The sequence below is a fragment of the Diplodia corticola genome (genome assembly GCF_001883845.1).
Source record: "Diplodia corticola strain CBS 112549 chromosome Unknown scaffold10, whole genome shotgun sequence".
Classification (NCBI taxonomy): Eukaryota; Fungi; Ascomycota; class Dothideomycetes; order Botryosphaeriales; family Botryosphaeriaceae; genus Diplodia; species Diplodia corticola.
Window position 1 is genome coordinate 1 of NW_017971489.1, and position 26,550 is coordinate 26,550.

At 58.5% G+C, this 26,550-nt stretch overlaps 10 protein-coding genes across 10 annotated transcripts; 3 read left to right on the top strand and 7 right to left on the bottom strand.

Annotated features, from left to right (window-relative positions):
• Positions 1-20: 20 nt before the first annotated feature.
• On the bottom strand, positions 21-1,076 carry BKCO1_100001 (mfs general substrate transporter; the record flags this gene model as incomplete). The annotated part of the gene is made up of 3 exons (XM_020269277.1): positions 21-251; positions 328-472; positions 580-1,076. 3 exons carry the CDS (start codon positions 1,074-1,076, stop codon positions 21-23), a joined length of 873 nt encoding a protein of 290 aa, XP_020132906.1.
• Positions 1,077-6,606: 5,530 nt separating this feature from the next.
• Positions 6,607-7,348, top strand: BKCO1_100002 (uncharacterized protein; the record flags this gene model as incomplete). The annotated part of the gene is made up of 2 exons (XM_020269371.1): positions 6,607-6,729; positions 6,998-7,348. 2 exons carry the CDS (start codon positions 6,607-6,609, stop codon positions 7,346-7,348), a joined length of 474 nt encoding a protein of 157 aa, XP_020132908.1.
• Positions 7,349-7,531: 183 nt separating this feature from the next.
• Positions 7,532-9,258, bottom strand: BKCO1_100003 (mfs multidrug transporter; the record flags this gene model as incomplete). Its single annotated transcript, XM_020269382.1, has 2 exons — positions 7,532-8,997; positions 9,051-9,258. 2 exons carry the CDS (start codon positions 9,256-9,258, stop codon positions 7,532-7,534), a joined length of 1,674 nt encoding a protein of 557 aa, XP_020132907.1.
• A 484-nt stretch (positions 9,259-9,742) lies between these two features.
• Positions 9,743-10,522, bottom strand: BKCO1_100004 (eukaryotic translation initiation factor 4 gamma 3; the record flags this gene model as incomplete). Its single annotated transcript, XM_020269393.1, has 1 exon — positions 9,743-10,522. One exon carries the CDS (start codon positions 10,520-10,522, stop codon positions 9,743-9,745), a length of 780 nt encoding a protein of 259 aa, XP_020132910.1.
• A 722-nt stretch (positions 10,523-11,244) lies between these two features.
• Positions 11,245-13,967, top strand: BKCO1_100005 (phd finger domain-containing protein; the record flags this gene model as incomplete). Its single annotated transcript, XM_020269404.1, has 2 exons — positions 11,245-11,913; positions 11,973-13,967. 2 exons carry the CDS (start codon positions 11,245-11,247, stop codon positions 13,965-13,967), a joined length of 2,664 nt encoding a protein of 887 aa, XP_020132909.1.
• A 1,366-nt stretch (positions 13,968-15,333) lies between these two features.
• Positions 15,334-17,076, bottom strand: BKCO1_100006 (p-loop containing nucleoside triphosphate hydrolase; the record flags this gene model as incomplete). Its single annotated transcript, XM_020269415.1, has 1 exon — positions 15,334-17,076. The coding sequence occupies one exon, from the start codon at positions 17,074-17,076 to the stop codon at positions 15,334-15,336; it is 1,743 nt and encodes a 580-aa protein (XP_020132912.1).
• A 708-nt stretch (positions 17,077-17,784) lies between these two features.
• BKCO1_100007 (marvel domain-containing protein 2) lies at positions 17,785-18,631 on the bottom strand (the record flags this gene model as incomplete). Its single annotated transcript, XM_020269426.1, has 3 exons — positions 17,785-18,103; positions 18,160-18,419; positions 18,467-18,631. The coding sequence occupies 3 exons, from the start codon at positions 18,629-18,631 to the stop codon at positions 17,785-17,787; spliced, it is 744 nt and encodes a 247-aa protein (XP_020132911.1).
• Positions 18,632-19,359: 728 nt separating this feature from the next.
• BKCO1_100008 (oxidoreductase) lies at positions 19,360-21,770 on the top strand (the record flags this gene model as incomplete). Its single annotated transcript, XM_020269437.1, has 2 exons — positions 19,360-19,918; positions 20,272-21,770. 2 exons carry the CDS (start codon positions 19,360-19,362, stop codon positions 21,768-21,770), a joined length of 2,058 nt encoding a protein of 685 aa, XP_020132914.1.
• A 640-nt stretch (positions 21,771-22,410) lies between these two features.
• Positions 22,411-23,561, bottom strand: BKCO1_100009 (oxidoreductase; the record flags this gene model as incomplete). Its single annotated transcript, XM_020269448.1, has 5 exons — positions 22,411-22,535; positions 22,594-22,827; positions 22,912-23,079; positions 23,182-23,412; positions 23,489-23,561. The coding sequence occupies 5 exons, from the start codon at positions 23,559-23,561 to the stop codon at positions 22,411-22,413; spliced, it is 831 nt and encodes a 276-aa protein (XP_020132913.1).
• A 539-nt stretch (positions 23,562-24,100) lies between these two features.
• BKCO1_1000010 (mfs general substrate transporter) lies at positions 24,101-26,503 on the bottom strand (the record flags this gene model as incomplete). Its single annotated transcript, XM_020269278.1, has 14 exons — positions 24,101-24,228; positions 24,308-24,441; positions 24,515-24,722; positions 24,787-24,944; positions 25,009-25,229; positions 25,289-25,369; positions 25,434-25,458; positions 25,514-25,582; positions 25,644-25,677; positions 25,740-25,751; positions 25,804-25,950; positions 26,014-26,176; positions 26,250-26,312; positions 26,384-26,503. 14 exons carry the CDS (start codon positions 26,501-26,503, stop codon positions 24,101-24,103), a joined length of 1,563 nt encoding a protein of 520 aa, XP_020133011.1.
• Between the last annotated feature and the right edge of the window lie 47 nt (positions 26,504-26,550).

The window sequence follows — 26,550 nt, forward strand, 5'->3', positions numbered from 1 at the left end:
GGGGGCCGAGAGGAAGAAGCTTACCCAGTGAACGGCGACGCAGTGTAAATCATCATTGGGGCTGAGAGCTCGTGCCTCGCGAAGCAGTCGCCCACGGTTCCACCGGCCACGCTCAAGAAAGCTGAGCCGGAAAGGCCGTCGAGGAAGCGGGCCACGAGGGTGGTGGCCATGTTCTGGGCCAAGGCGCACGGGATCAGCCAGATGAGAAAGAAGCCGTAGGAAACGATGTAGATAGGCCGGCGGCCATAAAACTGGTTCAGCCATCAGCAAACAGGAAGCCAGCAGCTCGGTGCAGACGCACGCGGTCAGCACGGCTGTCACACGTACTTCAGATAAGGGGCTGAGGATCATAGGCCCGCAGCCCAGGCCGGCGACGTAGAGAGACAGGCCTAGCGTGGCCACGATTCGAGAGCTGTGGAACTCGGAGAGCAGCTGGGCATATGTGCTAGTGTAAATGGACGACACGCATGTCCTGTGAAATGCCCTGGGTCAGCCCCAGAACGCGGCCATGGACGACGGCAAGAGCAAGAATTGGAAGAATTATTTTTGGCCAGGAAACACACACGGCAGCACACTTACACGCAGAGCGAGCTGGACGACACGATAATCACGATCAGCCACCTCCTGGCCTTGTTCATGAGGCGAGGATTGCGGACGGCGGCCGAAGCCTGCGACTCTGGCAGCGTGTCCCATGTGACTTCAAACTGCTCACACGGCGCGGCGGGCTTGTCGTCCTCATCCCAGCGTGTGTAGCCATCCCCGCCGGCGTATGATCGATGCGAGTGCACAGTGTGCAGGCTCCGGCTCCGCGGTCGGCCGCTGGCGTGCTCGACGCCGTGGTCGCCGTGGTCGCCGTGGTCGTCGTCGTCGTCGCCCTCTCCCCTTATCGGCGCAAACGTCCTGGTCCTTGTCGCATCCCCGGCGTCGAGCCCAAGCTGCTTCTCCTCGTCGCCGCCCGGCACGGTGCCAACGACGCTCTTCTCGGTCGATCCATCCGCAGGCAGCGGTGACGGGGTGTTGGTGCTGCTGGTGCTGGCCCTGCTGCTCTTGCTTGATGAGGAACGTCCCCGTGACATCATCAAACGGGGATGCGCTAGCGGCGCAAGGGAAAAAAAAAACTTCTAACGGTGAGTCTCGTTGGCAGTGCAGCGCGGGCAGGCGACGCGATGGCTCTGGCTTTTCAATGGGAACCAGTACACAGGCTACGGCTCGCGCATCGCGCAATGACAAAGAGAGGCGAGGGTCACTAAGGAGGGGGAAATGGACGGCTGGCCTGTTACAAAGCAGACATTAATTCCGTCACGCAGACCCGCCGCTCTGCCGCCGAGGCTAAGATCGCCTGCGGGGATGCCAGGAATTGAACGGAAGCGGTGGCGCATGGCAGCAGTCGGCAAATCCGAGCGAGTCGGCATGGCGACGACGGCGACCGAAGACTGAGAGGGAAGTTTTGACGCGAAGAGCGGCACGGACTCGGCCCAGCGGGCCATGGGCGACGGGCGTCACGGCGTCGCGGCGTCGCGGCGTCGCGTCGTCACGCGGCGGTGGTGTCGGCTGTCGGCTGTCGGCTGCTTTGCAAGCAGCTGTGCACGAGTCGCGATTCGGCGGCAGGCAGACGACGGCGTTTGGGCGGGCGGCACGGCATGCGCGGCGCATTTCTCAACAGCGTGGCAGCCGCACACGGAGCTCGACTGGTCGACTAAAAGAAGCTTGTCGTTCGGCCCGCTGCCCAGCCTCCTAAGTCAGCAACTGACATGAGCCATTTTTCAGCAGCGTGCATCATTTCGCTTGCGACACCACGTCTTCGCATCCCAGAGCCACGGTGAGTGACAAAGCAATCGACCCACCTACATGGGCAGCCGCGTCCTGTGTCTGGATGCATTTGTATAGTGTAATAGTGCTCACGTCTACACCCGGATATCTGCGTCAGCTACCGACTCAAGTCGAAGGCACACTTGCTGCAACTGCCCACACAGTCTCTTCGGCCACCCACTGTGGAGCGTGGGCGATGGCGTTAGCGACGGCGGCTACCTACGGAGCACAACAAGCGGGCGGGCCCTCAGCCCTTCATAAACCCCGACTCGTCGGCGCCAGCGTGCGTGTTCATAGTGGACAAGGCTTCATGAACACCTTTCGAAGCATCAAACATGGCATCCCGCCAAGCCTTCCAAGCATTGTTCCAAGCATTCGCGAGTCCGCCGTTTCCGCCTGATGTTCAGGGTGACAGGATGACGCAATCATCGGACCCTCGCTTGGGTGCTCCCGTCGTCTCGTCACGACGAGGCAGCGGCAGCCTGGCACTTGCGTTCGAGCCGCCCGTTCTCTCCTCACCATCATCGCCCGTCATGTCTTGCTTCGTTTTTGCTTTTTCCTCAAATGCATTTGCAGTGCTCGGCAGCAACAGCGGTGCCGCCTCACGCCTCGTCCCCTCCCTGCATCGGAGCTTTCTCGACGACGGAGCCCGCTGATCTTCCAGCCGCCGGGCATCTCTCCCTTGCTGAGCTGAATATTCCCACCCCTCTGTCGCCTGTGACGCGCGCGCGTGTGCGTCACGGGGCTGTCGGCCGTATCAGCATACGAGGCTGCCTCCGGTTGCATCTCCGCGCCTTCTGGAAGGCTTGATCGGACGGGGCCGTGGGGCCCTACATGATGGGCACCGGCTGGGCGCGCGCGCGTGTCGACGGTTAAGGAATGTTGGGCGAGTGAGTAACACAAACTGCTGGCATGTTACAAGGCCCCACGGTGAGACCTGAGCTTACGGACAAGGCCGCGCGGGCACTCTGCTCCTGCTGACCGAGGGAGGTGCATGCCGGCGAAGCAATGGCGACAAGGCAATGGCGACATCAACCGCCCTCCCCGAAGCAGCCAGTCGTGCTGGGATCAATCAGATTGGCGCCGATCAGGAAGGCGCATGCTCTGGGCTCGGTAGAGCTGGTGGCTGTATTGTTCAGATCGCATCCTTGCCAGTCAACTGTGGACCCAGGCGTGCGGATTATACGAGCTCCCGCGCCGTTGCATGTCAATGCCTAAAGCAGAACTCGATGCAGCTGAGCCGGCCGACGCGAGGCCTGGAATCCGCCGCCACGGAACCGAAGTTAACCTCTGAAAGAATGGCTTGTTTTGTCTGACTGCGCCTTGAGCCAGACCATGGCAATCAAGGCACCGCGTGCCACACATGTTGTAAACATGCAGCCCCGGCTGATCCCCTCTCCAGACACGCCGGACGACGTTGGGAAAAGGAAACAATCTGCAGCCGCCTTGTCTCGTCGCGACCTCCGCCGCCTGGTCACAACATGGGACCTGGTCTGCCGACTCCCTCGTCGATAGCGCCTCTTGAACCATCTGCAAGGTGCAACACTGACCGCTACAGCCGCCACGAACGCCTTTGCTCTCTCACCGCCAGCTGAGCCGCCGCCTCTGGGGACGGCCGTGATGGTCTGTCATCTCCGGTCCATGAATTCCAGATGGCCTTTCGCCAAGGTCTGACACTGACACCGTCAATGCTGTGCCTTGCTTGGTCTGATCTGTGCCATGTGCCATGTGCCACAACCATGAGCTGTCCATGGGGGCCGTCATGCCAGCATCCTCTATTCCCTCTCAACCTTTTTGCTGATGTGTGCGGACGAGAGATGGGAGGGAGCAACGCAAAGCACTTCTTGCACACGTTCATCTGCACCCGCTAATCCATGTGCTCCGGAAGAGGAAAGTTCCGTCCGAAAGAGACTATCGGTTAGAGGCCGTTGATCAGGGTTACCACATGCGTATAGCCGGAGCCCCTCTATTGACCACCGTACAGATCAACAAAACGCACTAGCAGGCTCTCATCAGCCGCCTAACGGTGCTGCCTAACGGTGCCGCCTCACGGTGCCGCCCAATTGCCACAATACTCTCGCTTCGCCGCCTCAAGATTTTTCCGCTGAGGTTTACTCTCTAGCCCTTCCCCTATCTTTCCCTGCCATGTACATACATACTTCGTACCTATGCCGTCCGGCGACCCCGAGCCTGCGGATATTATTCACACCTTTGGTTCTTCCAGCTCTCATTATTGATCGCTCACATTCGGGGATGGAGGTTGCCGCCTATCCCCTGCCTCTGCATCATGTGAGGGTCAGGCCGGTCGACACAGCCGACATAGGAAGTTGGTGGGCCCGCGGACAACACATCGCTGAGCGGAGCCGTTAGTTGCCTTGTGCTAGTGCTCGTGCTCTATCTCTCACGGCGATGCCGTCTGTTGAAATTAGGCCTCCAACTCCAGATTCAGAAATGCCGGCATAGATGAAAGCGCGATCTTCGTCTTCCCGGGGGTGAGAAGGATTGCATGCCCGGGGGGGAGCGCAGGGGGAAAGCTCGTGTTCCAAGATATCGATACGCACTTTTCGATGGGAAGAAGGGCAGTTGAGCTGTGGGCATCTCCCTGTCCGGGCTCTTTTCTTCCCCGTCATATCCTCGGCTTTCTGCAGCTCCGTCCCCATCCTTGCTACGTACTACGGGAACCGGGGGAGTTTATTTGGACAGCCGTGCAGCAAACGGTGCACCGTGGTCAGCCAGCCAGCCACACTGGCGATCCTCCTGCTGGACTCATGCGTGCCTGCTGACGCGGCGGTAACCACTCCGCTGTCGTAGGAAGGAAGACTCGGAAAGCACGTTTCAGGTTTGCCGTGCGAACAGGTTTGTGAAGAGGCCGCACTTATTGGATGGAGGCAGAGCTCTGGTTTGACCAACACGAGCTTGGCGAAAACCTCGCTTGGTCCAGGGAGAGAGTGGTTTCTCGGCGAGGACTCCTGGCGGAGGCCACGAGTGGATGAAGGCGCTAATTCTAGCTCGCGTTGCAAGTGGGTTCATGGAGGTCTTGGGAGGAGAGGCCTGTGAGAGATGGCAGAGGACCGGTAGTCAGCTTGATCATGATATCCACCGCTCCAGTTCAGAAAACTCACACGCCGCTATGCGGATGGCTGATATTTGCTCCTGAGACTTGTGTCTGAGCGAAACGTTGGAGTGTTAGATCGGTATGAGACCCCTCTATTGCAAAGCTACTTCACACTGAGGATTCACATACCTCCTGTCAGTGACAGATCACAGCGATATGGGCATTCACCCTCATACGATCGAACACACTCGCTCCACTAAACTGTATTTACACATCATGTCACAGAAGGCTGGGTGTTCTTAAACACCGACCCTGTGCTACGTGATCGAGTTGTCCCTTCGAATACAATCTTGTATGTGAGATGGAAACATTGGGCGAAACGCTTCTTCAAGTTGCCCCGCTGCGAGCAGGGCAATCAAGTATACCATTGTGGTGGTGGAGGATTCAGTGATGTCGTGTAGGGTGGGCTCTCTGCACACTACCAACGGGAGTGGAAGGTGCCTTGTCTGAGTCCTGAGACCTCTAAGAGCGGCCTGAACAAGACGTGGTATAAAGGCATTCTCTTTAGGCAGCTAAGCTAGAACAACAATCAACTACGACATTCCTTTATCTTCTCTCTCACCTCCCTGTTGTCTGTCTCTTGTTTCTTGTCTCGCCTGCCACGACGTGTGGTTGCTTCGACCGGTCATCCTGGGTGTTTACCAGACGTCCTAACCTTCGTTACTATAAACACAGTTATACAGGTTGCAAAAATGACTGGAGATTCTATACCGATTTGTTTTCATCTAGTGGAAGGAAGAGCAGTGGTGCACCACACTGGTCCTATACCGACGCCTTCACGGCATATCTGCAAAGGAAAAAAAGCTTTGCCACAGCTTAAAGTGATGGATTATTTGTCCAAGGACAGGCATGTGGTTTTCAAAGCGCTCAGGAGAACAGCTCCAGAGATGGAGAAACCAACATTGCTTACCAAAGGAACCTGGCCATCTCGTCCACAGAAATAAAAAAAACTGCATTGCAGGATGTCTCCCAGCGTCTCATCCATGAGCTTAAGATGGTCATATGCTGTGACGGGGTGTGTGAGTGACAGCTATATCCCGTACTCCGTAGCTCTACACACTGTTGTCTCATTTGATCATGAAGGGATCGACGGAGCCGTGTTCCTGTGCACCCATTACCAGACTTTCCAGAGCTCAATATTCCTTTCCCCAATAACGTTTATGACGGGGTTATGCGACAGATGGGGTGATGAGACAGCCAACTATATGCCGCGTGCGAAGCCGTGGAGTTTTTTTGGGTTCCAAACAACCTCTCCCCTCGATTTTTTTTTGTCTCATAATCCGTCTGTCGCGAAACCCGTAATAGACGATCGTAGGGTTTTGCTATTGTAGGGAAAGCTTCCCGCGGAGATTAGTATGACTAAAGCTGGAGCAGCGTGGATCAAGGTCCAACGCAGGGCTCGCGAACAGGTTTCTTCTGTCCAGCCAGGCTGACCACACGTGACATATGTACGATTACATCATGTCTTCAGATAATTGTCCCGTCTTTCCCCAGCATCAGAACCTCGCTGTTTCTTCTCCCTTTCAATCCAGTGCAGTAGTTAAATCGACTTTATCGCAATCGATTTATTACCACAAAAATCAGAATAATACGCAACCTCATCAGCATTGATGAACACTACCCAAACCGGAAGAATCAAGTAGTACAACAGCAATCCGAAAAGCACAAACAACCAAATCAAAATGTCCAACAAACAAGCCGTCGCCCGTCGCGCTGCGGCAGACGAGCAACAGATGAACAACAGCTACGCACGTCCACAGCCGCAAGTCGAAGCGCGCGAGCAATACGCCAGCGCCGAAGCAAAGGTACGTACAGCGTGCGTGCGTCATACAAGCGCGCCATCCCTCCCACTTTCCCCAAGACACTCGGGGGGGACCAACACGACGGCTCTGCTCAATTGCCCCGTACTCCTCCTCCTCCTCCCCCGCCGCGCCAAAACCCCACCCAACGATCATCCCCCCCGCCCTCCCCACCTTCCTCTTCAGCCCCAACCCCCCCCGCACGCGCCCCACGTTCCCCACGCCTACTCACCCACTCACCCACCCACCTACTAACCCCACCCACCCCCAACAGGCCGGCCTCAACCTCAACATCTTCGCCGCCCTCTCCGGCAGCATGTTCCAGCGCAAGACCAAGACGACCGACACGGCGGCGGACGGGTCCGCGCGCAGCGTCGAGCACACCGACACGGCGGCGCGAGGACAGGGGGCAGGGCACGGCAATCTGAGCGCGTACGGGGCGGCGCGCGCGGAGGGGCGGGACAGGGCGGTGGGGGAGGGGGCGACGAGGGCGATGGAGGAGGATTCGAAGAAGAGGAAGAGGAAGGCGGTTAAGGCGAAGGGGGAGGGAGAGGGGGGCCAGCAGGTGGTGGATCATTTGGGGATTGGGGCGTGGGGGGTGGAGGAGGAGGGGGGGAAGAAGTGAGGGAGGGGAGGTGGACGGGAGGGGAGGGGTTCTAGCGTTGTAGAATTTGGTTTATATATCGGGAATTTGAGATGTTGAGATGATTACTTCGGCTGCTACCCGTTTCTTTCTCCGTTGCCTATTCCGCTTGTTTTTGGGGGGCGAGGTTGGCGTTGTCTGATACGATTAATTACAGCGGGTGCCTCAGTCTTCGCCGTCATCGCTATCCTCAGTCCTCGCCAAATTACTATGCAACCGATGCTCCCCCATGGCCAAACTACACAGCGCACCGAGCGCCGCGATGCCAAACGTCGCCCACCACACCGCCGTCAACGCCCGCATATACGCCTCCAGCACGCCCTCCTTCCACTCGGGCGGCAGCCCCTGCACCGCGCCCACGCTGTCACGAATCCTGCGTATGACCTCGTCCGCGCCGTCGCGGCCGGCGAAGCGGCGCCACAGCTCGCGCTTGAGCACGTTCTGGAAGACGGCGCCGGCGACGGAGATGCCGACCGAGGAGCCCGTGGAGCGGAAGGCGTACGACGCCGACGTGACGACGGCCTGGTGGGCGTGGTCGACGGCCGAGATGAGGGCGAGGAGCGTCGTCGTCAGCATGCCGCCGTAGCCGACGCCGATGAGGAAGAAGTAGACAAAGGGCGGCCAGGCTGGCGTCGTCTGCGAGAAGGTCCCCGCTACGAGCCCGACGGCGAGGACTAAGGTCGCTTCGATGGCCGCGTTGAGGTACCAGTATCGGCCTGTCGCGCGCGTGATGAGGCCTACGGCGACGGAGCCCGAGGCGGTGCCGATGGACTGCGGGATCAGGCGGATGCCGGCTTGGGTGGCGCTGAGGCCGAGGACTTGGAAGTAGATGGGGCCGTAGTAGAGGATGGCGAAGACGGCCATGGTTGTGAACCAGTTTGTCAGGCAGGCGGTCCACACGGTGCGGTTGAGGAGCAGGCGGACCGGGATGATGGGTTCGGCGGCTACGCGATCCTCGACGGCGATGAAGGCCAGGAGGAAGACTGCAAAGAGTGGCAGGCTGACTAGGACGAGCGGATGCGTCCACGGCACGATGTTACCGCCCGAGTTGAGCGCGAGGAGGAGTAAAACCAGGCTGGTCACCAGCGTGATGCTGCCCAGAAAGTCGACGCGCTTGATGCGCGACATGTTCTTCTCTTTGACAGGGATCTTGATGGTGAGGTAGACGAGCAGACCGGATGCCACAATGAAAGGCACTTGGATCAAGAAAGCCCATCGCCAGGAGAGTGCGTCGTTGATCCAGCCGCCAAACACTCCTCCGAGTCCACTGCCCAGTCCGAACGAAAGGTTTCCAAAGCCCTGCCACAGCCCTCTCCGGCGCAACGGCACCAGATCGGTCGTCACAAATGTCGATATTGTGAGCAGTCCACCACCGCCCATTCCGGCGACAACTCGGCCCAGTATCATCACGCTCTGGCTCTTTGCAAGGCCGCATATCAGATTGCCAGCGCCGAAGAAGACATTCGAGACGATGAGACCGGTCCGTCGCGAGAATATGTCAGTCAGTCGCCCGCTCAGGGGCTGAATGGCAGCATTGGCGATGAGGTAAGCGGTGGCAATCCAGGAGAATAGAGTGAATGAGTTGAACGAGTCGGAGATGGGTGCGCTGAGGGTCGCGATGATGGTGGAGTCTTGTAGCGTCAGCGACGGCTGAGGAAGCAAAGAGGACAGGTGCACGTCTCACCTAGAGCTGCAAGAAAGACACCGACCCAGCAACTACCTAGAGTCAGCACCAGCATCGCTGTGCTGGGCTCCTCGGCCAGCGGGATGCTGTTGTCGGCTCCATTGCTGTCGCGCTGCCCCGCGTTGCCATTGGCGCCATTCTCAAGCAGCGGGCTGTGCTCTGTAGCCGTCGTAGAGTCATTCGGAGCTGCGCCAGGCGGACGCGACATGTTGCCTAAAGGTTACGAGCTCCTGCACAAGACGAGATGAAGTGAGAGCTTCATGATCCATGAGAAACGGCGCTGACGCCGGCTTCGGAAGTCATCGCGCAATGACGATCAATCGGCGCTCCAGCTAACCGACCGATCTCTCTAGCCTTAGGCAACGATCGGTCTACGTCATTCATTCTCAATCACTCGCTTGAGAGTTGGTCTTTTCTGGCATTTCGTGTCATATTTGGCCTGATACCCGCGGTTCGATGTGTTCTTCCATCAGGCCGAGGCTATGCCCAATACCTGCAGCTTAATGTCCCGTCCCATCGTGCAATAATTATTCCACACGCCGAAGGTAAATCGGCATGTTTTGTTTGGTGTAAGAAAAAAATGGTGCCTGGCAAAAGCCAACATGCGCCATCAATCGCTAATATCGAATGCCGTGATTTTAAGCGCCAGACTATGCGTGCAAATCCTCTGAGAAAGAAGTCGACCCTGCCCTTCACGCTCCCCTAAACCTCCAGTCGTCAAAGTCTTCGTCGTCGTCAAGATCATCATCGCTCTCATCCTCTTCGTCCTCCGCAGCCTTGCTCGGCACCCCTGCGATAGCCGCTTCCTCGGTCTGTCCTCGTACCTGGCGTAGCGCTTCTCTCTGAGCACGGAGCCGCTGGACCCTCTGCTCTAGCTCCTCCATTTCGTCGAACTCTTCCTCCAGGTGCCGTACAGCATCCTCCTTCTCGGCCTCCATCTCCTCCTCGCGCCTGCTGCGCTGTCTGTTCTGCTCGTTCTCCATCTGTGCTGCGAGCTCTTCGGCAGTCACGGGCTTCGCCTCGATCGTTGCGGCAGACTTGAGCGCCGCCAGCGCCGGCGGTTCCCGAGGTGGTGAGGCGGCGACTTCACGCTCGAAAGCCGCCCATTCTTCTTCGTCGACATCAGGCTCGGGTACTTGGGCAGCTATTGTGTCGATCGGAGCAGGCTCTGACGGGGTGGGTTGCGCAGTGGTAGTGAGAGAGTCGTGCGAGGCGGGACGAGAGGTGAGCTCGATGGACCTAGACTCGGCGGCGGGCTTTGCGCCGGGGTCGAAGAAGCCTTCCGGCAATCCATCTCCACCCGGACCCCTGGGCCGTTTTGCGGCAGGGTCCCAGTCCTCCTCGTCCTCATCGGACGCTTTCCGCTTGAGATTTTTGCTGGCGGGCGGGGCGGCAGTTTGGGCGGGCTTACGGGCAGGAGGCGGATTGCGAGCGGCGCGTTCGGCGCGCAGCATTGCGCGGACGTCTGCCATGGTGGTGAGACGCGCGAAAGGGCTGTTAAGGAGTCGAGGTGTGGAGCGACGGGTGTGGGCGGGCTGGACAGGGAGCTGGCAGCAGCATCTGAGCGGCGGCAAGGGCCGGGCGGTGAGGTCAGTCCGGCGGGCAGCTTCTGTTGCGGCGCAACCTGCCCGCAGGGCCTCCTAGCGTCCTTTGCGGCGCCTGCACGTGACCTTGCCGGCCAGCATTTCCGCCTTCTCCACCTTGAGTCCGCAGCTTCAAACCCGCGCGCGTCAACATTCTGCACATCCCACCCTCACCCTCACCACCACACGCACCCGCAACGCCCGCGGGCCCCTGCAATCGCCGTCGCATGCTGCTGCCAGCCCTCGCTCTACTAATTGCTATCGACAGCTGCACCCTGAACCAGGTCGCGCACGCGACTCCGCCGCTGGCAGGGCTTGGCGAGGCGCGCTCAGATCGCATCGCGCGAGCGCTCCACGCATCGCTCGGGACTGAGTCCACCGACACCACCGGCAGGCTGGGAAGGAAGGAATTCGGACGTCGTAGCTGCGACGCGTAGCTGTCTTGTTATTTTGTGCCTCAAAACGCAGGCCGTGTCTCGCGCCAGCAGCATCTTCGCATCATCAGTCCATAGTAGCAACCTGTGAAGCCCGGCGCGTCGCGCTCTTGAACCCAATCCGACACGCCGCCGAACGCACTTCTTGTCCGTGACGCGTGAAGTTACAATTCCGCCATGGCTGGTAAGCACGCCACCACATGCGCGAGCGAGCCTGCCCGCCGCCCAGAGCCACCTCGCATTCACCCCACACCCCACCAAAGCACCGACACAGCTGACCCGCCCTCAGAGGAGATTCGCAGATCCGGCCGAGCCACCAAAGGCCAGCATACCAAAGACCGCGACCTTCCCGAGACACCCGTCCCGTCCAAACGCAAGAGCACCACCAAGAAGAGCGCGAAGAAAGAGACCGAGCCCGAGCCCGAGGACAATGGTGACGCCGACGCCATCATCCGCTGCATATGCGGCTCCGACGATGACGATGAGGGCGGCAGGATGATGATCTGCTGCGACAACTGTGATGCGTGGCAGCACAACGACTGCATGGGCCTGACCGAGGATCCCAAGAAGCAGCCCGACAGTTACCTGTGCGAACAGTGCAACCCGGATGGCCATCAGGAGACATTGCAGGCGCTCAAGGATGGGATCAAGGTGTGGGAGGTCAGGTTGGAGGAGAAGAAGAACAAGTCTAAGAAGGGAAAGAAGAGCAGCAGGAAATCACGCCAGAGCGAAATCCGCGCGGCTGCCGGAGGCGACACTGCCAGCCCGAAGCAGCAGTCGAGTCCTGCGCCGGCGCCGTCGCAGAAGGCCGACACGGAAGAGCCTGGTCCCAATGGCAGCGCTGAGGTGCGTTTGCCCAACTTGCCGTCCGGCCGACTACACTGAATTCTAACCGTTCAATCTAGGTCAAGAGCCCTACGGAGGCTACGCCCTCGGTCAAGAGGCGGTCTGAACCTAGCGAAGACCCTGTTCCCAAGCGTCGCAAGAGTACGCAGCAGAAGAAATCCGTGGAGCCCGCTCCGGTCACGCCTGTGCAGCCCGCAACCGTAGAGGAACTTCCCGATGACCGCAAGCGGGTGGCAAGCAAATTGCGTGGCGATCTCGTCAAGCTTATCAAGGACGTTTCCAAAGAAGACTTCAAGATGCCTGATGGCGAGACACCCGACTCCTTGGGCACGCGCCTTGCTCTGGATGTGGAAGCTGCAATGCTGAAGCACAACCCTGCGGGCCCTAACGCATATGCGCAACAGTTCCGAAACATCGTCGCCAACATTCCTCGCAACCACACTCTTCTGGTCCAGCTGCTTCATGGTTCCGTTCTGCCCGAGCAACTTGCTACCATGTCTGCTGAAGACATGGCGAGCGATGAGCTGAAGCGTCAAGACACCATCTTAAAGGAGCAATCCGACAAGCAAACCATCCTGACGAACGAGGGAGGCCCGACTCGCATTCGAAAGACACACAAAGGCGAAGAGTTTGTTGAGGATAGCAACGAGCAGCCGACAGCCGACGAGCCCACATACGCACCTCCAATTCGCCGGGAGAGCCAAGCCGAAAGCAATCAGCGTTCTCCCACGTCGAGGGGAGGTAGCCCCATGCAGGGTGTGGAGCTTCCCGAAGGGGTCGGTGAAGGCCAGCGTCCTCTTCACGTCGATACGGGACCACGCAGACAATCGTCGACGAACTTCGATGTCAACTCGGTTTGGGCGAAAGTCCAGAGTCCGAACGAAAGCACCGTACGCAAGCTTTCGCAACAACACCGTCGCCGCCAGAGCTCGATCCAACAGCCTCAGCCTTCAGTAAATCAGGAGGATCCAGACGTGGATCGTCTCTTGAAAGATGACGACGATGAAGGCCAGGCCTTCGCGCCGTCGGACGAGACCATCAAGTGGAGGGGCGAAATCTTCATGCCCAACCAGGGCGCATTCAAGGTTGTTGGACGCTTTGCCGGAGGGGGCGACGTCGGCCAGTTCATGCCTTATGATCAGCTCATTCCTCGCCCTACAGAAGTCAACGGCCGTATTGATATGGCCAAGACGGAAGATTATATCCAAGGCATGCGTGCCAGCCTCCTTCACGATGTTGCAATCCTTTCGCTTACGCCGGAAGACCAAGAGAGCAAAACGACGTATGACAATGTCTTCAACTACTTCTTCCCGAAGAGCAGGTGGGGCGTTATCGGTGGCACAAGGCATGATAGAGTTCGCGATGTCTACCTCATCCCCATCCCTGCCGGTGCCGGGACGCTTCCTGCATGCATTGAGATGCTCAACAATGTCACCATCGAGGTCCCTCGTCCGGATAATATGCTCTTGCTTATGATGGTTGTGAAGACCAGCGAGCCGAGCTCCGCCCAAGGAACACCCCTACAAGTGGATGCGTCCTCTGGTTTCAATGCAAACAATGGCCTTCACATGGCTGCTGGTCAGATGACTGCTAGTCAGCTCACTCCAACGGCCACCCCTACCGCTCCAGCTCCTACGAACGCCTTCACGCCACAGATGCATGGCGCATACCAGCAGTCGCCGCAGCAACCTCAAGGCCCGTCTCCCGTAAACCATTTGCCCGGTTATGGCGGTCCTCCCTCGCAGTACCAGCATCCTGCAGGCTATCCCCAGCATGCCTCACCGCCGCAGCCCCAGCAGATGCAGCCCTTTCCGCCTCTGATGGGCCAGCAGAGTCCGCTTCAAGTTCCGGCACATTTGCAAGAGATAGCCACGCGCATCCTTGGCCCGTTCATCGAAGCTCCTGTTGTGCGGACGATGCTCCAATACTCGGGTGAAGCGATGAAGGAAGACTCGCTGATCGGATTGAAGCAGGTTCTCGAAGCGGTGCCAGCCGCAAGGGACGACTTCCAGGTTTTGATGCAGGAACTTAATAGGCCCAAGGGCCAGAACTGATGAGAGATGCCATCGGCTGAAAACGTGAGGAGTTTGGAGTATGGTACCTCTACTATGGTCAAGAGATGTCCTAGGCCTTTGCACGACTCGAACACCATTTCCGAAGGCTTGCGGCACGACGAAAGATGACGAGGACAATGTTGGCTACTCCCTCAGGATACTCTTCAACTCTCCCCGTCTTCCTGAGCATGCTTTTTGCACAGAGCGCCATTGCCTGCAACTGTCGTCTTCATCATCAAGGTCCAGAAATCCATACAGTGTGCACCAGTCGCTCGCAGAGGAAGAACTGGATAAACAACGGCGCGTCTCCTACCGAGACCACAGGATAACAGTATACATCATGTCGGCGTATAAAAAAAATGGGGATCAAAAGAACAAGGGGTCTTTCTTTTTTCGTGCACCTTCTGATACCACAGGAAAAAGCAGAGGTGCCTTTAGCGGAGGTCCCATGTTCTCTTAATCGGGGATTCAGGGGAACGTCAAAGTTTTATTCTCCTTGATTCGATCTCTAATTCCTTTTTTTTCCCCCTCAAGCCCCGTAGTTGCTTGCTCCTTGCCGTTCTTGGGTCGAACTTTTTTTTTCCTTTTCAAATAAATGAGGAGACCAACCATGGTTGGTTGCGCGGGACGGAGATGGAAATCTTTTTCACCATGATCGGAACGAAGAAGGAAAAGCAATGGGGGTGTACGAGAGCCTGGGGGGAAAGGGAAAAGAAGGGTGGTGGCTGTATGAATAGTTCAACCTACTCGAGGCTTCTTCTTCACATTGAGCTGAGCGGCGACTGGCGGACGTCTCTTTCTGTTTTACTCTCTATCTTTCTCTTTTCCCTCGTTCTTCCCACAGAGTTGCTGTAGGTTGTGAAACCAGAGACAACACAAAAAGAATTTTTCTTGCAAACTGATGTGAGTGTAGTAGGTGTGTTTGCCGATGATCGTGTCGTGTCTGTCTGATATGGGGTGGGTGCGATGGACGGATCGACCTCGATCCGTCTCGGTTATTATGATGGCGATGATGATGGCGGAAGAATTCAAGTCGTGGAACGGAAATGGTCTATCAACGGAAGCTTGTTTACTGCCTGTCTATGTCCTTGAGTCCCCTGAATAAAAAAAAAAAAACCGGCCCTCGCCACCGCTTTCTCCTATTGCACCCAACTGGTAACTCAACGCCTGCGCGGAACGCCATGAGTATATGACCGAAACGCTTCAAAAGCCCGTGAAAACAAAAATGACAAGAGACATATAAGTCATGTGGCCTGGTCTGGTCTGGTCCGGTCTGCGTCCCGACATTGCAACCGACACAGCACTCCCAAACTTCCTCCTTCTTCCCCTTCTCTCTCTCCCTCTCCTTACTCACCCGCCCACCTCCCTACCTAATCGCCAACACGCTCCTCCCCCCATCACTCGTCAACCTCGGCCTAGTCCTAAACCTCAAACACTCCGTCCCCAACTTCGCGATCCTCTTCGGCGCACCCGCCCCCCGCCCCCCTCCCCCCTCCACCAAAAACACCCTCACCATCGCACTCGGCGCAAACACCAACCCCTCCCCCACGCCCAACGTCACAATCTCCTCAAACAACGCGCGCACCTCCTCCTCGCTGCGGCCGGCGACGGCCGACAAGCCCGCGAGGTGCTGGCGCAGCACGGCGAGCCAGGCGGGGCTGGCAAAGCGGTGGACGAGGGTGAGGGAGCAGAGGTCGAGGAGCTTGGGCGAGACGGTGGGTTCTTGGGTCGCGACGATGATGCGCGTGCCGGCGTGGCGCTGGACGCGGATGGCGGTGAGGAGCGAGTCGGTGAAGCGGTCCGAGGCGGTGGAGGTGGCGGAGAGGTATTTGTGGGCTTCGTCGAGGGCGATGACGCGGCCGAGGGAGGGGGAAGGGGGGGATTGGGGGGAGGGGGAAGGTGGTGCGTCTTCGAGGAAGAGGGCGAGGCAGATGTCGAAGAGGGTGCAGGCGCTGGAGGCGTCGATGAAGGGGTCGGTGAGGTCGACGATGGTGAGGGAGCCCGGGGGTGGGGAGAACATGTCGGCGGTGTTGTTGTTGTCGTCGGTGCCGTCGACGTCGAGGAAGGATTCGAGGAGTTGGAGGCGGAGGGTCATGGGGCCCTTTTGGTCGCCGGTGAGGCGCTCTTGCTCGAGGAGGCGGATGAAGCGCTTGTAGTCGAATTGGAAGGATTGCTGGGCCGAGGTGGCCATTTCGCGGAGGATCTTGTTGATGACTTCCATGTACAGCGGCACGCGGCCGTTGCTCTCGTTGAAGGCCATGAGCGACAGCATGCGCTCCACGTTCAGATGCTTTGGCTTCAGTCTCAGCTGCCGGACGTTCAAGCACTTTTGCGGATCGGGGATGTTGGCGTAGGCCTGGCGCAGACGCCAGTAGTTGCTGGGGCTGACGAGCACGTTGACCTCGACGCCGGCGCTGCACAGATGGGCGGCTTCACACACGCCGCCGGCGGCCAAGGCGTCGGCGTGGAAGACGATGCCCTGCAGGGGCTCGGGCAGGCGGCCCAGGGCCTTGTTCGGCAGCAGGCAGCCCTCGAGCATGACGGCCAGGGTGTGCGACTTGCCGGAGCCTTGCGAGCCGCACAGGAAGGCGGACCACGGGGCGTTTGTGTTCAAGAAGATGGGCTCGACGCCGTCCGGGTTGTGGGCGGAAGCGCGGGTGGTGGCGGTGGTGCGCTCTTGGCCGAGCAGGGCGAATTGGTCGAAATGGGCGCTGGCGGGGGTGCGGCCGCGCTTGCGCTCGTCGGCCAGGGCGAGCTTGACGGACCAGGAGAAGAGCGGTGCTGTGAGAAGCTCCTCGATGTGCAGGCCGCAGACGGAGGTGTCGTCGTCGGCTTGCTGCTGTGCCTGCTTCTTCTTGGGCCTGAGGACGTCGAGGTAGCGCGTCAGCTCTCGCACGACGCGGTCGACGCCGCGAGGATGGCTGCTTCCATTCGGAGACGAAGCTTCATTGGTGACGGAGCCTCTGTCTGAAGCTGCGAGCGAGTTCCGGAAGGGTAGATCGCTGCTCCCAAAGTCGGCCATGTTGGACGAGTTGGCGGAGAAGTTGAACACGCTGCTAGTGGAGCCGGGGGGTTTGGGGGAATTAGAGCTCCGCCGGAAGGATGGCATGATGGCTGTCCGAGGAGAGGTGATTGAGTTTGCTTCAACGATGTTTGCGGGGTGTAGTCGCGTCGGCAAGGCTGGGAAGACGCGTCGGGGTGATCGGAATGGGGACGTGTAAGAAATTTCCGCGCGGCCGTCTTCCTTGCAATTGACCTTTGCAGACGGCCTTGGCCAATGCAAAGAGTGAATGACAGAAAAGGAAACTAGAGCACAGACTCCGGGGTATCACACAGGCGGGGAAAGGCAGAGTACCATAGTGGCGGGGGCCAGAGCGGTGGTTTCGGTGCCGGGTGAAATGGAAAGTTTGTCTAACGCGATAAGCGAGGCAGGAGCTAGTTCTACTAGTTACGGGACGGATCCCTGCTCCGTCCTTTGTCCTGCGGAGACGCTGCGGACAGCTGCCTCCCGAAGGCGGTCTGGAAAAAGCGACAGTCATAGATTGGGTTGCTCAAGTCATTTGCGCGTTTGTAGCCATGAGATTATTATTCTTATCTCTTGGTGCCTCGTCGAGTGCCGATCGCATCGGGCCACGCGCGATGCCCAATGGCTCCACTTCCAAGTCTACGGTCCGATGACCCTTCACCTTTGTTTTTACTTCATCAAAAGTTGGCGAAGCACTGTCTCTCCATCCACGGCCATGAACATCGAGCTACCTGAAAAAGAACGAAAGGGCAAACAGTTGTCGGGTACAGAAACGACGACTTCCAAAAGCCATCAAAGCATCGCCCCATGATTACCTCTGCCCACGCCGCTATCATGGGCGCCATAATACCCCGTGTCATCATACGCAAACTGCTCATCCGGCACCGCATACCCCGTATGCTTGGCCGTCTTCCGAACGCGCTTATCCTGCTGGTCTTCGAAAGGCCTCTGCTCGGCGTACGGCTCCTCGACGTTGGTGGACCACGGCGACTGTTGCGGAGCTGATGCGCCGCGCTTCACATCCAGCGTCAGCATCTGGTTGTACTTGCCGCGACGCGTGGACCGCTTGAAGACGTAGATGTCCAAGAGGAGGGCTGCGAGCGTCGATACACTAACGACACGGTCAGCAGGTGTGGCCAATGCAGATCAGAGTCGAGGCGCCATTACAGTCCAAGCAACGAGAAAGAGAACAAGGCCTTGTAGATGCGGCATATCATGATGCCGTCGTCGTCGTGCCAATTGGCCTTGTTGCAGACGTGGCCCATCGTCCCGGACGACCACCACGACAGCAGCGCGAATCCAAGGGTCCAGATGACCAAAAGACCAGAGTTCAGCAGCAGATTCAGCCGAGGATTCAGGCCGCAGCAGCAGTGCTGCACCAGGGTCAGGCACAGAAAGAGAAGGGTGAGGACAGAGACGGTCAAGAGCTGCACGAGGTCAGGCGATGCTGCACGCGCTATGTTCCAGGACGTACCAAGAGGAAGGTCCACGGGATGGAGTAGCCGTCGCGGTGAAGCTGGTCGACGAAGAAGGCCAGGACGCACGTCACCACCGCGGCGGCGAGAAGCTGCGCGCTGCGCAGCGAGTGGAACGTGATGCGCGGATAGTGCGTGGGCTGCACTCTGCTGGTGCGCGCCATGTTGGCTGAACGAGGGGACGACGCGACGGTTACGCGGTGCAAAGTGACGCCTAACCAGAGGCTGTACACATCAGAGCGCTGCGTGAGGAGAGCGAAAGAGGGCGGCCAGGCGAACACCAAGAAGACAGCGGCAGCAGCAGTCTAATTGTTGCTTCTGGCCATGCCGCCCGTCAGCCGGACTATCGTTTCGCTGGCCTCGTCGGCCAATGGCGATGGCGGCAGGTTCTGGCCCCATGCGTGGTGAAACGCCTCCGCAGCCGGAAAAGCAAGGGGCGTCCGGTCGCTTGGGTATAACCTACCTAGGCCCTGCCCATTTGAAGATTCGATGGAGACTCGTTCCTGCCGCGCTTATTCTGGTGTCTTCTGCTGCTGACTGATGAGGCTATTGCGCCATCCAACCCGACAAAGGCTGGAACCGCCAATGGGGGGCCTCGCTAGGCGGTGTGCGGCAGGCCACGGCTGACGGTCCCGCTCCACCACCACGTCTGCTTGATCATCATCAAGCAGAACCAGAGACATGGCGTGTCCGCCCACCCCAGTTACGGCATCCGTCCAAGTACACGTAAACGACCCTATGCCACCATGAGTCAGTGAATCGTATATCACCCCGACTCTCGCCCGTTCCTTTGTACCCACTTCGAGCCCCCTCCCTCGACCATCTTCCACTGCACGGCACCCCTCCCCGCACCCCACAAAATCTTCTTCAACATCTCCGTCCTCGACCCACCATGGGAACCATCTCGCTCGCCATGCCCTGGTCCCCCGGCGAGAGCGCCGTGCAGGCCCTCATGCACCTGCCGCCGGACATGGACAACCCCACCGCCTCCTTCATGACGCCGCAAGCCGCCACCATGCTCGCGCGCGCCCCCACCATCGCCGTCGGCGCCCTCGACGCCCAAGCCCGCCCCTGGGCCACCGTCTGGGGCGGCGAGGCCGGCTTCGCCCAGCCGCTCGGGAACGGCGTCTTCGGCGTGCGCACCCCGGTCGATCGGCGCTTCGATCCGGTGGCCCTGGCCGTCGTGGACGGGAAGAGCGAGGGGGAGCTGGTCAAGGAGAAGGGCGTCGGGAGGATGGTGGCCGGGTTGCCGATCGATCTGGTGACGCGGAAGAGGGTGAAGGTGTATGGGAGGATGGTGGCGGCGAGTTTGGGGAGGAGGGGTGGCGGTGGCGGTGGAGAAGACGGGAAAGAGGAGGAGGGGAGCGAAGTGAAAGAGGTTGGTTATGAGGGCGACGACGACGATGGTGCGGGTGAGATGCAGTTGGTGGTGCGGGTGGAGCAGAGCCTCGGTGAGTCGGTGCATATTTCTTCCTCCCTCTCTCCTCCCCACCACCACAACAGCACGTGCTGGCATCGTGCGTTCCCCGTTGCGGCGACAGACAGCGCCCACTCTTTATAAGCCCTCCGGGGCTCGACTCCTATCGCCGCCGGTAGCTCATTGGTAGAGAATGACGTTACGAAAGGATGGATACATGTGCATCCTGAGTCACTTTATTGGAACAGGATGACGGCGATTAGTTATCCGTCATGGTTCCGGGTTCAATTCCTGGCCGGTGGCATTTCTTTTTTCTTTTTTAGTTGGCCATTTGATCACTGCCGCCGCTGCATGCCCTTTTTTGTGCCCTCAGACTGACCTCAGCAGGGAACTGCCCCAAATATCTCAACTCCAAGACCATCACTCCCGCAACCCTTCACCCAGAACTCCTCTCCGACTCGCCCAACCTCACCCCCGAAGCCCGCGCCCTCATCGCCAAATGCGATCTCTTCTTCATCTCCAGTACCAACGGCACCCTCGACATGGACGTCAACCACCGCGGCGGCCCCACCGGCTTCGTCCGCATCCTCCCCTCTTCCTCGCCCGACTCCCCCACCACCCTCGTCTACCCAGAGTACTCGGGCAACCGCTTCTACCAGACCCTCGGCAACCTGCACACCACCCCGCGCGCCGGCCTCTGCTTCCCCGACTTCGCCACCGGCGACGTCCTCTACGTCACGGGCACGACGCACATCCACGCCGGCAAAGACGCCGCCGCACTGCTCCCGCGCTCCAACCTCGCCGTCGCCATAACCATCACCGCCGCGCGACTAGTCCGACGCGGCCTGCCCTTCCGCGGGACGCCCGCCGCCGGCGTCGGCAACGCCGCCGCAGAGCCCGGCAACAACACCTCGCTCCTGGGCAAGTCGCCCTACAACCCGCCAGTACGACTACTCGCGGCCGAAGGAAACCTCCTGGCGCAAAGCGGGCAAGGGCCACAAGCGGAGCAAGAACTCACGGCGACGCTGGCGTCGACGCAAGCCATCACGCCCAACGTCGCGCGCTTCACCTTCACCCTCAGCGCGCCGACGCCCGTCGCGCCCGGCCAGTGGGTCGCGCTCGACGCGAGCGGCGAGCTCGACACGGGCTACAGCCACATGCGCGACGACGACCCCACGAGCCTGAACGACGACTTCGTCCGCACCTTCACCGTCACGTGGGCGTCCGGCTGGGACGACGACGCCGCAAACGACGGCGTCGCGCCCATCAAGCCCTCCACCGCCTTCACCATCACCATCCGCCGCCACGGCCCCGTCACCGGCCTCCTCTTCACTTCTCTCTCCGCCACCCACAACCACACCCCCCTCGCCCCGCTCCCCATCCGCGGCTTCGGCGGCGGCGAGTTCAGAGTCGAACCACCGGCGGCGAATCACAACAACGACGACAACCTCACCCCCTTCGTCGCCGGCGGCGTCGGCATCACCCCGCTCCTCGCCGAGCTCGCTGCCTCTTCCACCGCCCTCGACCCCACCCGCGTCGCCCTCTTCTGGACCCTGCGCCGCGCCGACGCCGCGCTCGCGCGCGACGTGCTGGTGCGGCAGCACCCTGGCTTGGCGCGGGGGGCGAGGGTGTTTTTTACTGGTGGTGGTGGTGGGGACGGTGGGGACGGGGACGATGATGTGGACGCCGTGGTGGCGGAGCTGAGGGACGAACGCGCGGGGCTGGTGGCGGTGGTGGAGGGGCGCCGGCTGGAGGAGGGGGATCTGCGGGCGGTGGAGGCGGAGCGGTGGTATCTGTGTGCGGGGACGGCGCTGCATAAGGCGGTGGTGGGGTGGGTGGCGGTGGGGAGGGGGAAGGAGGTTGTGGCGGAGAGCTTTAATTTTTGAGCTGAGCCGGGGGGGGGGGGGGGAGAGGGAGAGGGGGGGGGAGGAGAGGGAGAGGGAGGGGGTGAGGTGGGTTGGGTTGGGTTGCTGGCTGAGCTTGTTGAAGGGGGGTTGTGACTGCTGTGAGTGAAGTGTCCGATCTTGTATCTTTGGGCTTGACGTTGATCTTGACTCATGTTGTAGAGAGGCCCGAGCCTCTCGAAGGGAAGTACGAGTTGACGATGGTGTACGACATTATGAAGCGCGGAAAGGGCTGGGTGATTCGACCCTTGACCTCCTGGATGCACTTGAGCGTTGATCTGATACGATATGGACCTATCTGTAGCGGAAACTCAAAAGGGCAAGGGGAATCGCAGAAGTGTTCTTATTATAAGTGGGTTACTGTTTTACTTTCATGTTGAGTATTTCCTGCTCATAGAGCTTCACGGTACCAAAACTTCTGATTTACATTGATTGTTGTCCAGCCACCAGATGAATTGGAACCGAATGCGCAGACTACCCAGAAAATATGTCAGAAAAAAGTCTTCGCACCGCGTTACATCCAACAGAGGCTATCAAGCTGTAACTATTCAGGGCCACTGGTACTAGTTTCGGCCAGTGTGTCGGCCAAGAGAGCAGGGCGGTCTGCTATACCCGCAGTGGTCTACACGATATCCGTCAGCATGTAGCCAAAAGCCACGTTACTTGGGAGCGATCGTACACCTCCGTCGACCGGCATGACTAAGCCAGTTATCCACTTTGCCTCCTTGCTCGCGAGAAACAAAACGGCTGCGCATATCACGACACGTCAGTGGCGTTGACTTCCCCTTCCCAAGACTCGACTCACCGTATCCCACATCCCAAGCCGTGCCCTCCTTCTTCATCAAGTTCTGATTGATCCGCGCCTGCCGCATCTCGTCCGACATGCCCCTCCCGCGCACCATGGGCGTGTAAACCATGCCGGGCGCGACGCAGTTGACACGGATGTTCTCCTGCCCGTGGTGCGCGGCCATGGCGCGCGTCATCTGCACGACGGCGCCCTTGGTCGTCGGGTAGAGCAGGCTGGGGTTGCCGCCGAGCACTGCAATATATCAATCACACAGCAGTCAAGACCACAACGCTCTATATCTCCTTTCCGTGGTGGCAATATGGCACTTGTACTCACACCCGCTGACAGACGACATGTTGACGACGGCGCCGCGCCCCGCCTTGCGCATCTCGGGTATCGCGTGCCGGCTCATCATCACCATGCTCGTGACGTTGATGCGGAAGTCGCGGTCCCACGCGTCCAGGTCGATGGATGTGGCATCGCCCACGGCGCCGCCGACGCCCACTACTCGCCATCCACCCCCGTCAGCAAACGGACGGATTTCCTCCTCGCTCGTCTTTCACCCAAGGAACGGCGCGGCTTGCAGAACGCAGTATTCCCACTCACCGACGTTGACGAGGATGTGCAGCGCGCCCCACAGCTCGACCGTCCGCGCTACGGCGCTCGCGCACGACGCCTCGTCGGTGACGTCGGTGCGGATGACTTCGGCGGTGCCGCCCTCGGCGTCGATCATGCGCTTCGTTTCTTGCGCCCAGGACGCGTTGACGTCCAGCAGGGCCACTTTGGCGCCGTGGCGGGCGAGGAGGATGGCGGAGGCGCGGCCGTTGCCGATTTCGCCTGGGTGCCTCGTGTGCGTCGATGAGGTTTGTTTGGGATGTTTGTGGGAGGGAGGGAGAGGCGGGCTTCGACGTACCGTCCATGCGCGAACCGGCGCCTGTCACGATGGCTACGTCGCCCGTGAAGTCGAACGCTCTTGGTGGTGTCATTGTTGTGATCGAGCTTTTTTTTCGCCGTAGGGTTTATTTAGGCTTCGAGGCGGTGGTCGTGAGAGGTGGTTCTACCAGCCGTCGGTCCGGGACTTTCTTGACGCTTGGGTTGTAGGTATTTATGGGCCGTTTGGCTTGATTGTTGCAAGGATGCATGGCTTCTTCATGACGTCGCCTTGCGTCGAGGGCTATGGCGTCTTGCCGAATCCCCCCACTGCTCCGCATCTCCCCGCATTGCCGCACCCGGATGAGCTTGACAATGCAGAAATTGAGGGGGTTCTTCCTTTTCGATGCCTTGGTACGACATCCAATGTTTCAGTGAGTATAGGTACGTACCAGCATGTACATATTCTTCGATCTTCCAAAGTTGTTGATTTTCAGGGAATACCACAAAGACGGTTTTGATAGACATTGGTAAATAGCGCAGTGTCATCCGCCATCTCCACCGCCTTCTAACCATTCATTCCTGCAGGAGAAAAAAATAAAAGCCCGGAAAATCAGTGCTCTGACATTTGCAAACGTCACATATTCTTATACCCTCACAATACGTATCGAAAGTTCTTATTCTCGAACTCCGTTCGGTCCAGCATACCTGCCTCGTCGCTTTCCACCTTGTTCGCCAGGCCATAGGTCCTGTCACGGCGGCGATTCTCCAAGAACATATACACTACACACCAACGTGTCGGCTGATCAGCAAGAAGAGCAAGTTTGCAAAGGACATCAAGGGGAGGGGTGTTCAAACGTACCAAGCAGCAGAACATGGCAGCCCGCTTTGATGCAATATCCGACCAACAAGCCGATACTCGCTCCTTCGTAGTACGGTGCCTGCGACTCCTTGACGACGAACGGGCCAGCAAAATTGCCCCAGCAGTATGCCGTGCTGCAGACCGAGGTCAGATGGGGGAAGGGGCGACAGAAACAGCAACATCCTTGGACGAGAAACCAGGACTCACAAGACAAGAGCACTGGCCAGGGATCGGTGCGTGTATCCGGCCATGTTGGACGATATGGTCGTCAGGGAAACGGTGAAGCCGACGGACTGCGAGTTGACGAGCCAGAAGCACACGAGCCTGCCCCAAGTGTTCGACCGCGGGAGGTAAGCCAGGAGCGCTGCGGAGACGGTGCAGAGGACGTTGGCCGCCGTGGCTGTCAGCAACCGTGCTGTTTTTGGGCGGTCAGCCGCCTGGAAGTCGCCAGCCAACGATGAGTTGTGGGTGGAGCTTACAGTTTCGGACGTTGAGGGTTATGGCGCCGCCGATGAATAGAGCAACGATTTGGGTGGCGTCGCCGACGGACTTGAGCTCGGTCGTTTTGGTCGTTGCGAAGCCCATGTCGCGAATGATTATTGTCGAGAACGAGTTTACCACGCCGTTTGGAATGGCCCTGGGTGAGTTGTTGTCAGCATGTGCCCGTGATGGGCCGCGGACCAGAAAGGCCGGACACTTACGCAGAGAATACAGATATGAAGAGCAAAATCGCTTTGGGGTCCCGAAACGCTACCCAGACCTGCTTCTTATCGAAAGCCTTGTTTTTGATTCCCGTTTCGTTAGTTGAAACGCGCTTGACAGCAACCAGGCGCTGGCGCTGCTTGAGGAACCAAGCGTTTGATGGAGAATCGGGAAGCATGAACCAAAGGATAACCGCCCAAAGACAGGTGATGCTGCCAAGCTAGTGTTTCAGGTGAGAAAATACAGCCCACGTTTGTATTGGAGACTAAATGCACGTACAATGTAGAATATCAATTTCCATCTCTCGGGCGTCATGTTCTCAGGTAGCTTCGAGATACCCATGGAGATGTAAGAGCCGACCTGGAAAATAAGCTTCAGTAAATTTATGCATCTTCTGTAATGACTAGTGAGGAACGGGACATACTATACCGCCCCATCCCAGAGCAGAACTGAAGCAAAAGTTAACGAAGACTCCTTTTTTGACTGAATTACATAAATACTTACTACCATATGCATTGGCGCAGCGGAATCTCCCTCCGTGTATACCAAAAGCCGGTCATGAGAGTCAGACCACTTGTTCAATTGATAGTAAGCAGCCCGATTCACAGTTCATGGCTCCATAAATGGCACTTACGGTGTGACAGCAGCCTCAAAAACACCCATGATAACTACACATTTTATCAACCGTTGAATCCTGGCAGGAGCAAGTAGTAATTGCGATTTGACATACATCTTACAGCCACTACACAGGTCAGCTTTTGCCGTCCATGAAGCAAGTAAATTGTGAGACTCACTAGCGCTCGAATACGATCGACACTGTGTAAGAATGATGACTGTGACCCCCCAGCATAGGACACTGACAGCCATGACTCTCTGGGCTGGCAATCGACCGATGAGCCAGCCGCATGGATACTGTCCGAAGAAGTAACCAGCGTACACAACTGGTTGCACGTCACGTCTTGGTCAAATCGCGCTGTGTATCATGCAAGCGGAAGAATACATACTGCCAGACAGGTAGTTGAACTGTTGTCCATGGAGACCTAAAGCCTTTTGATACCCGAAGAGGTTGGCATAGTTAAGGGCCGTCTTGTCCATGAATTGAAGGGCTTGGGTGATCAAGAAGGCGGGAAGGATGATGAGATCAATCTTCCATCGGACGGTTTGGGCCTGAGACATGTGTCAATCAAGACCTTCTCATTGTTTTCTCGTTCTGAAGCAAATTATGTGGGTACTGATATACCTCTCGCTCGGAAACCTCAATATCAAGGGCCTCGAGGTACTCCTTGTAGCCAACTGCATTTTCCTAGTGCGTAAATATTGTTAATGATCTTCTCCGCACTTGAGCTAACATGCCGGAGATGCAGGAGAGCGTACCACTTGGGTTTCATCCCTTTTGAAGCACTGCGAATTCTCCGGGATGGATGATTGACGTTCCTTGTCTATTTCTTCCCGTCGGTCGACTGCGCCCTTGGACTCCGGCACTATGTGCGCCATCCCGATGACGCGCGTCGGGAACTTTCTGACACGGAAAGGTTCCAGTC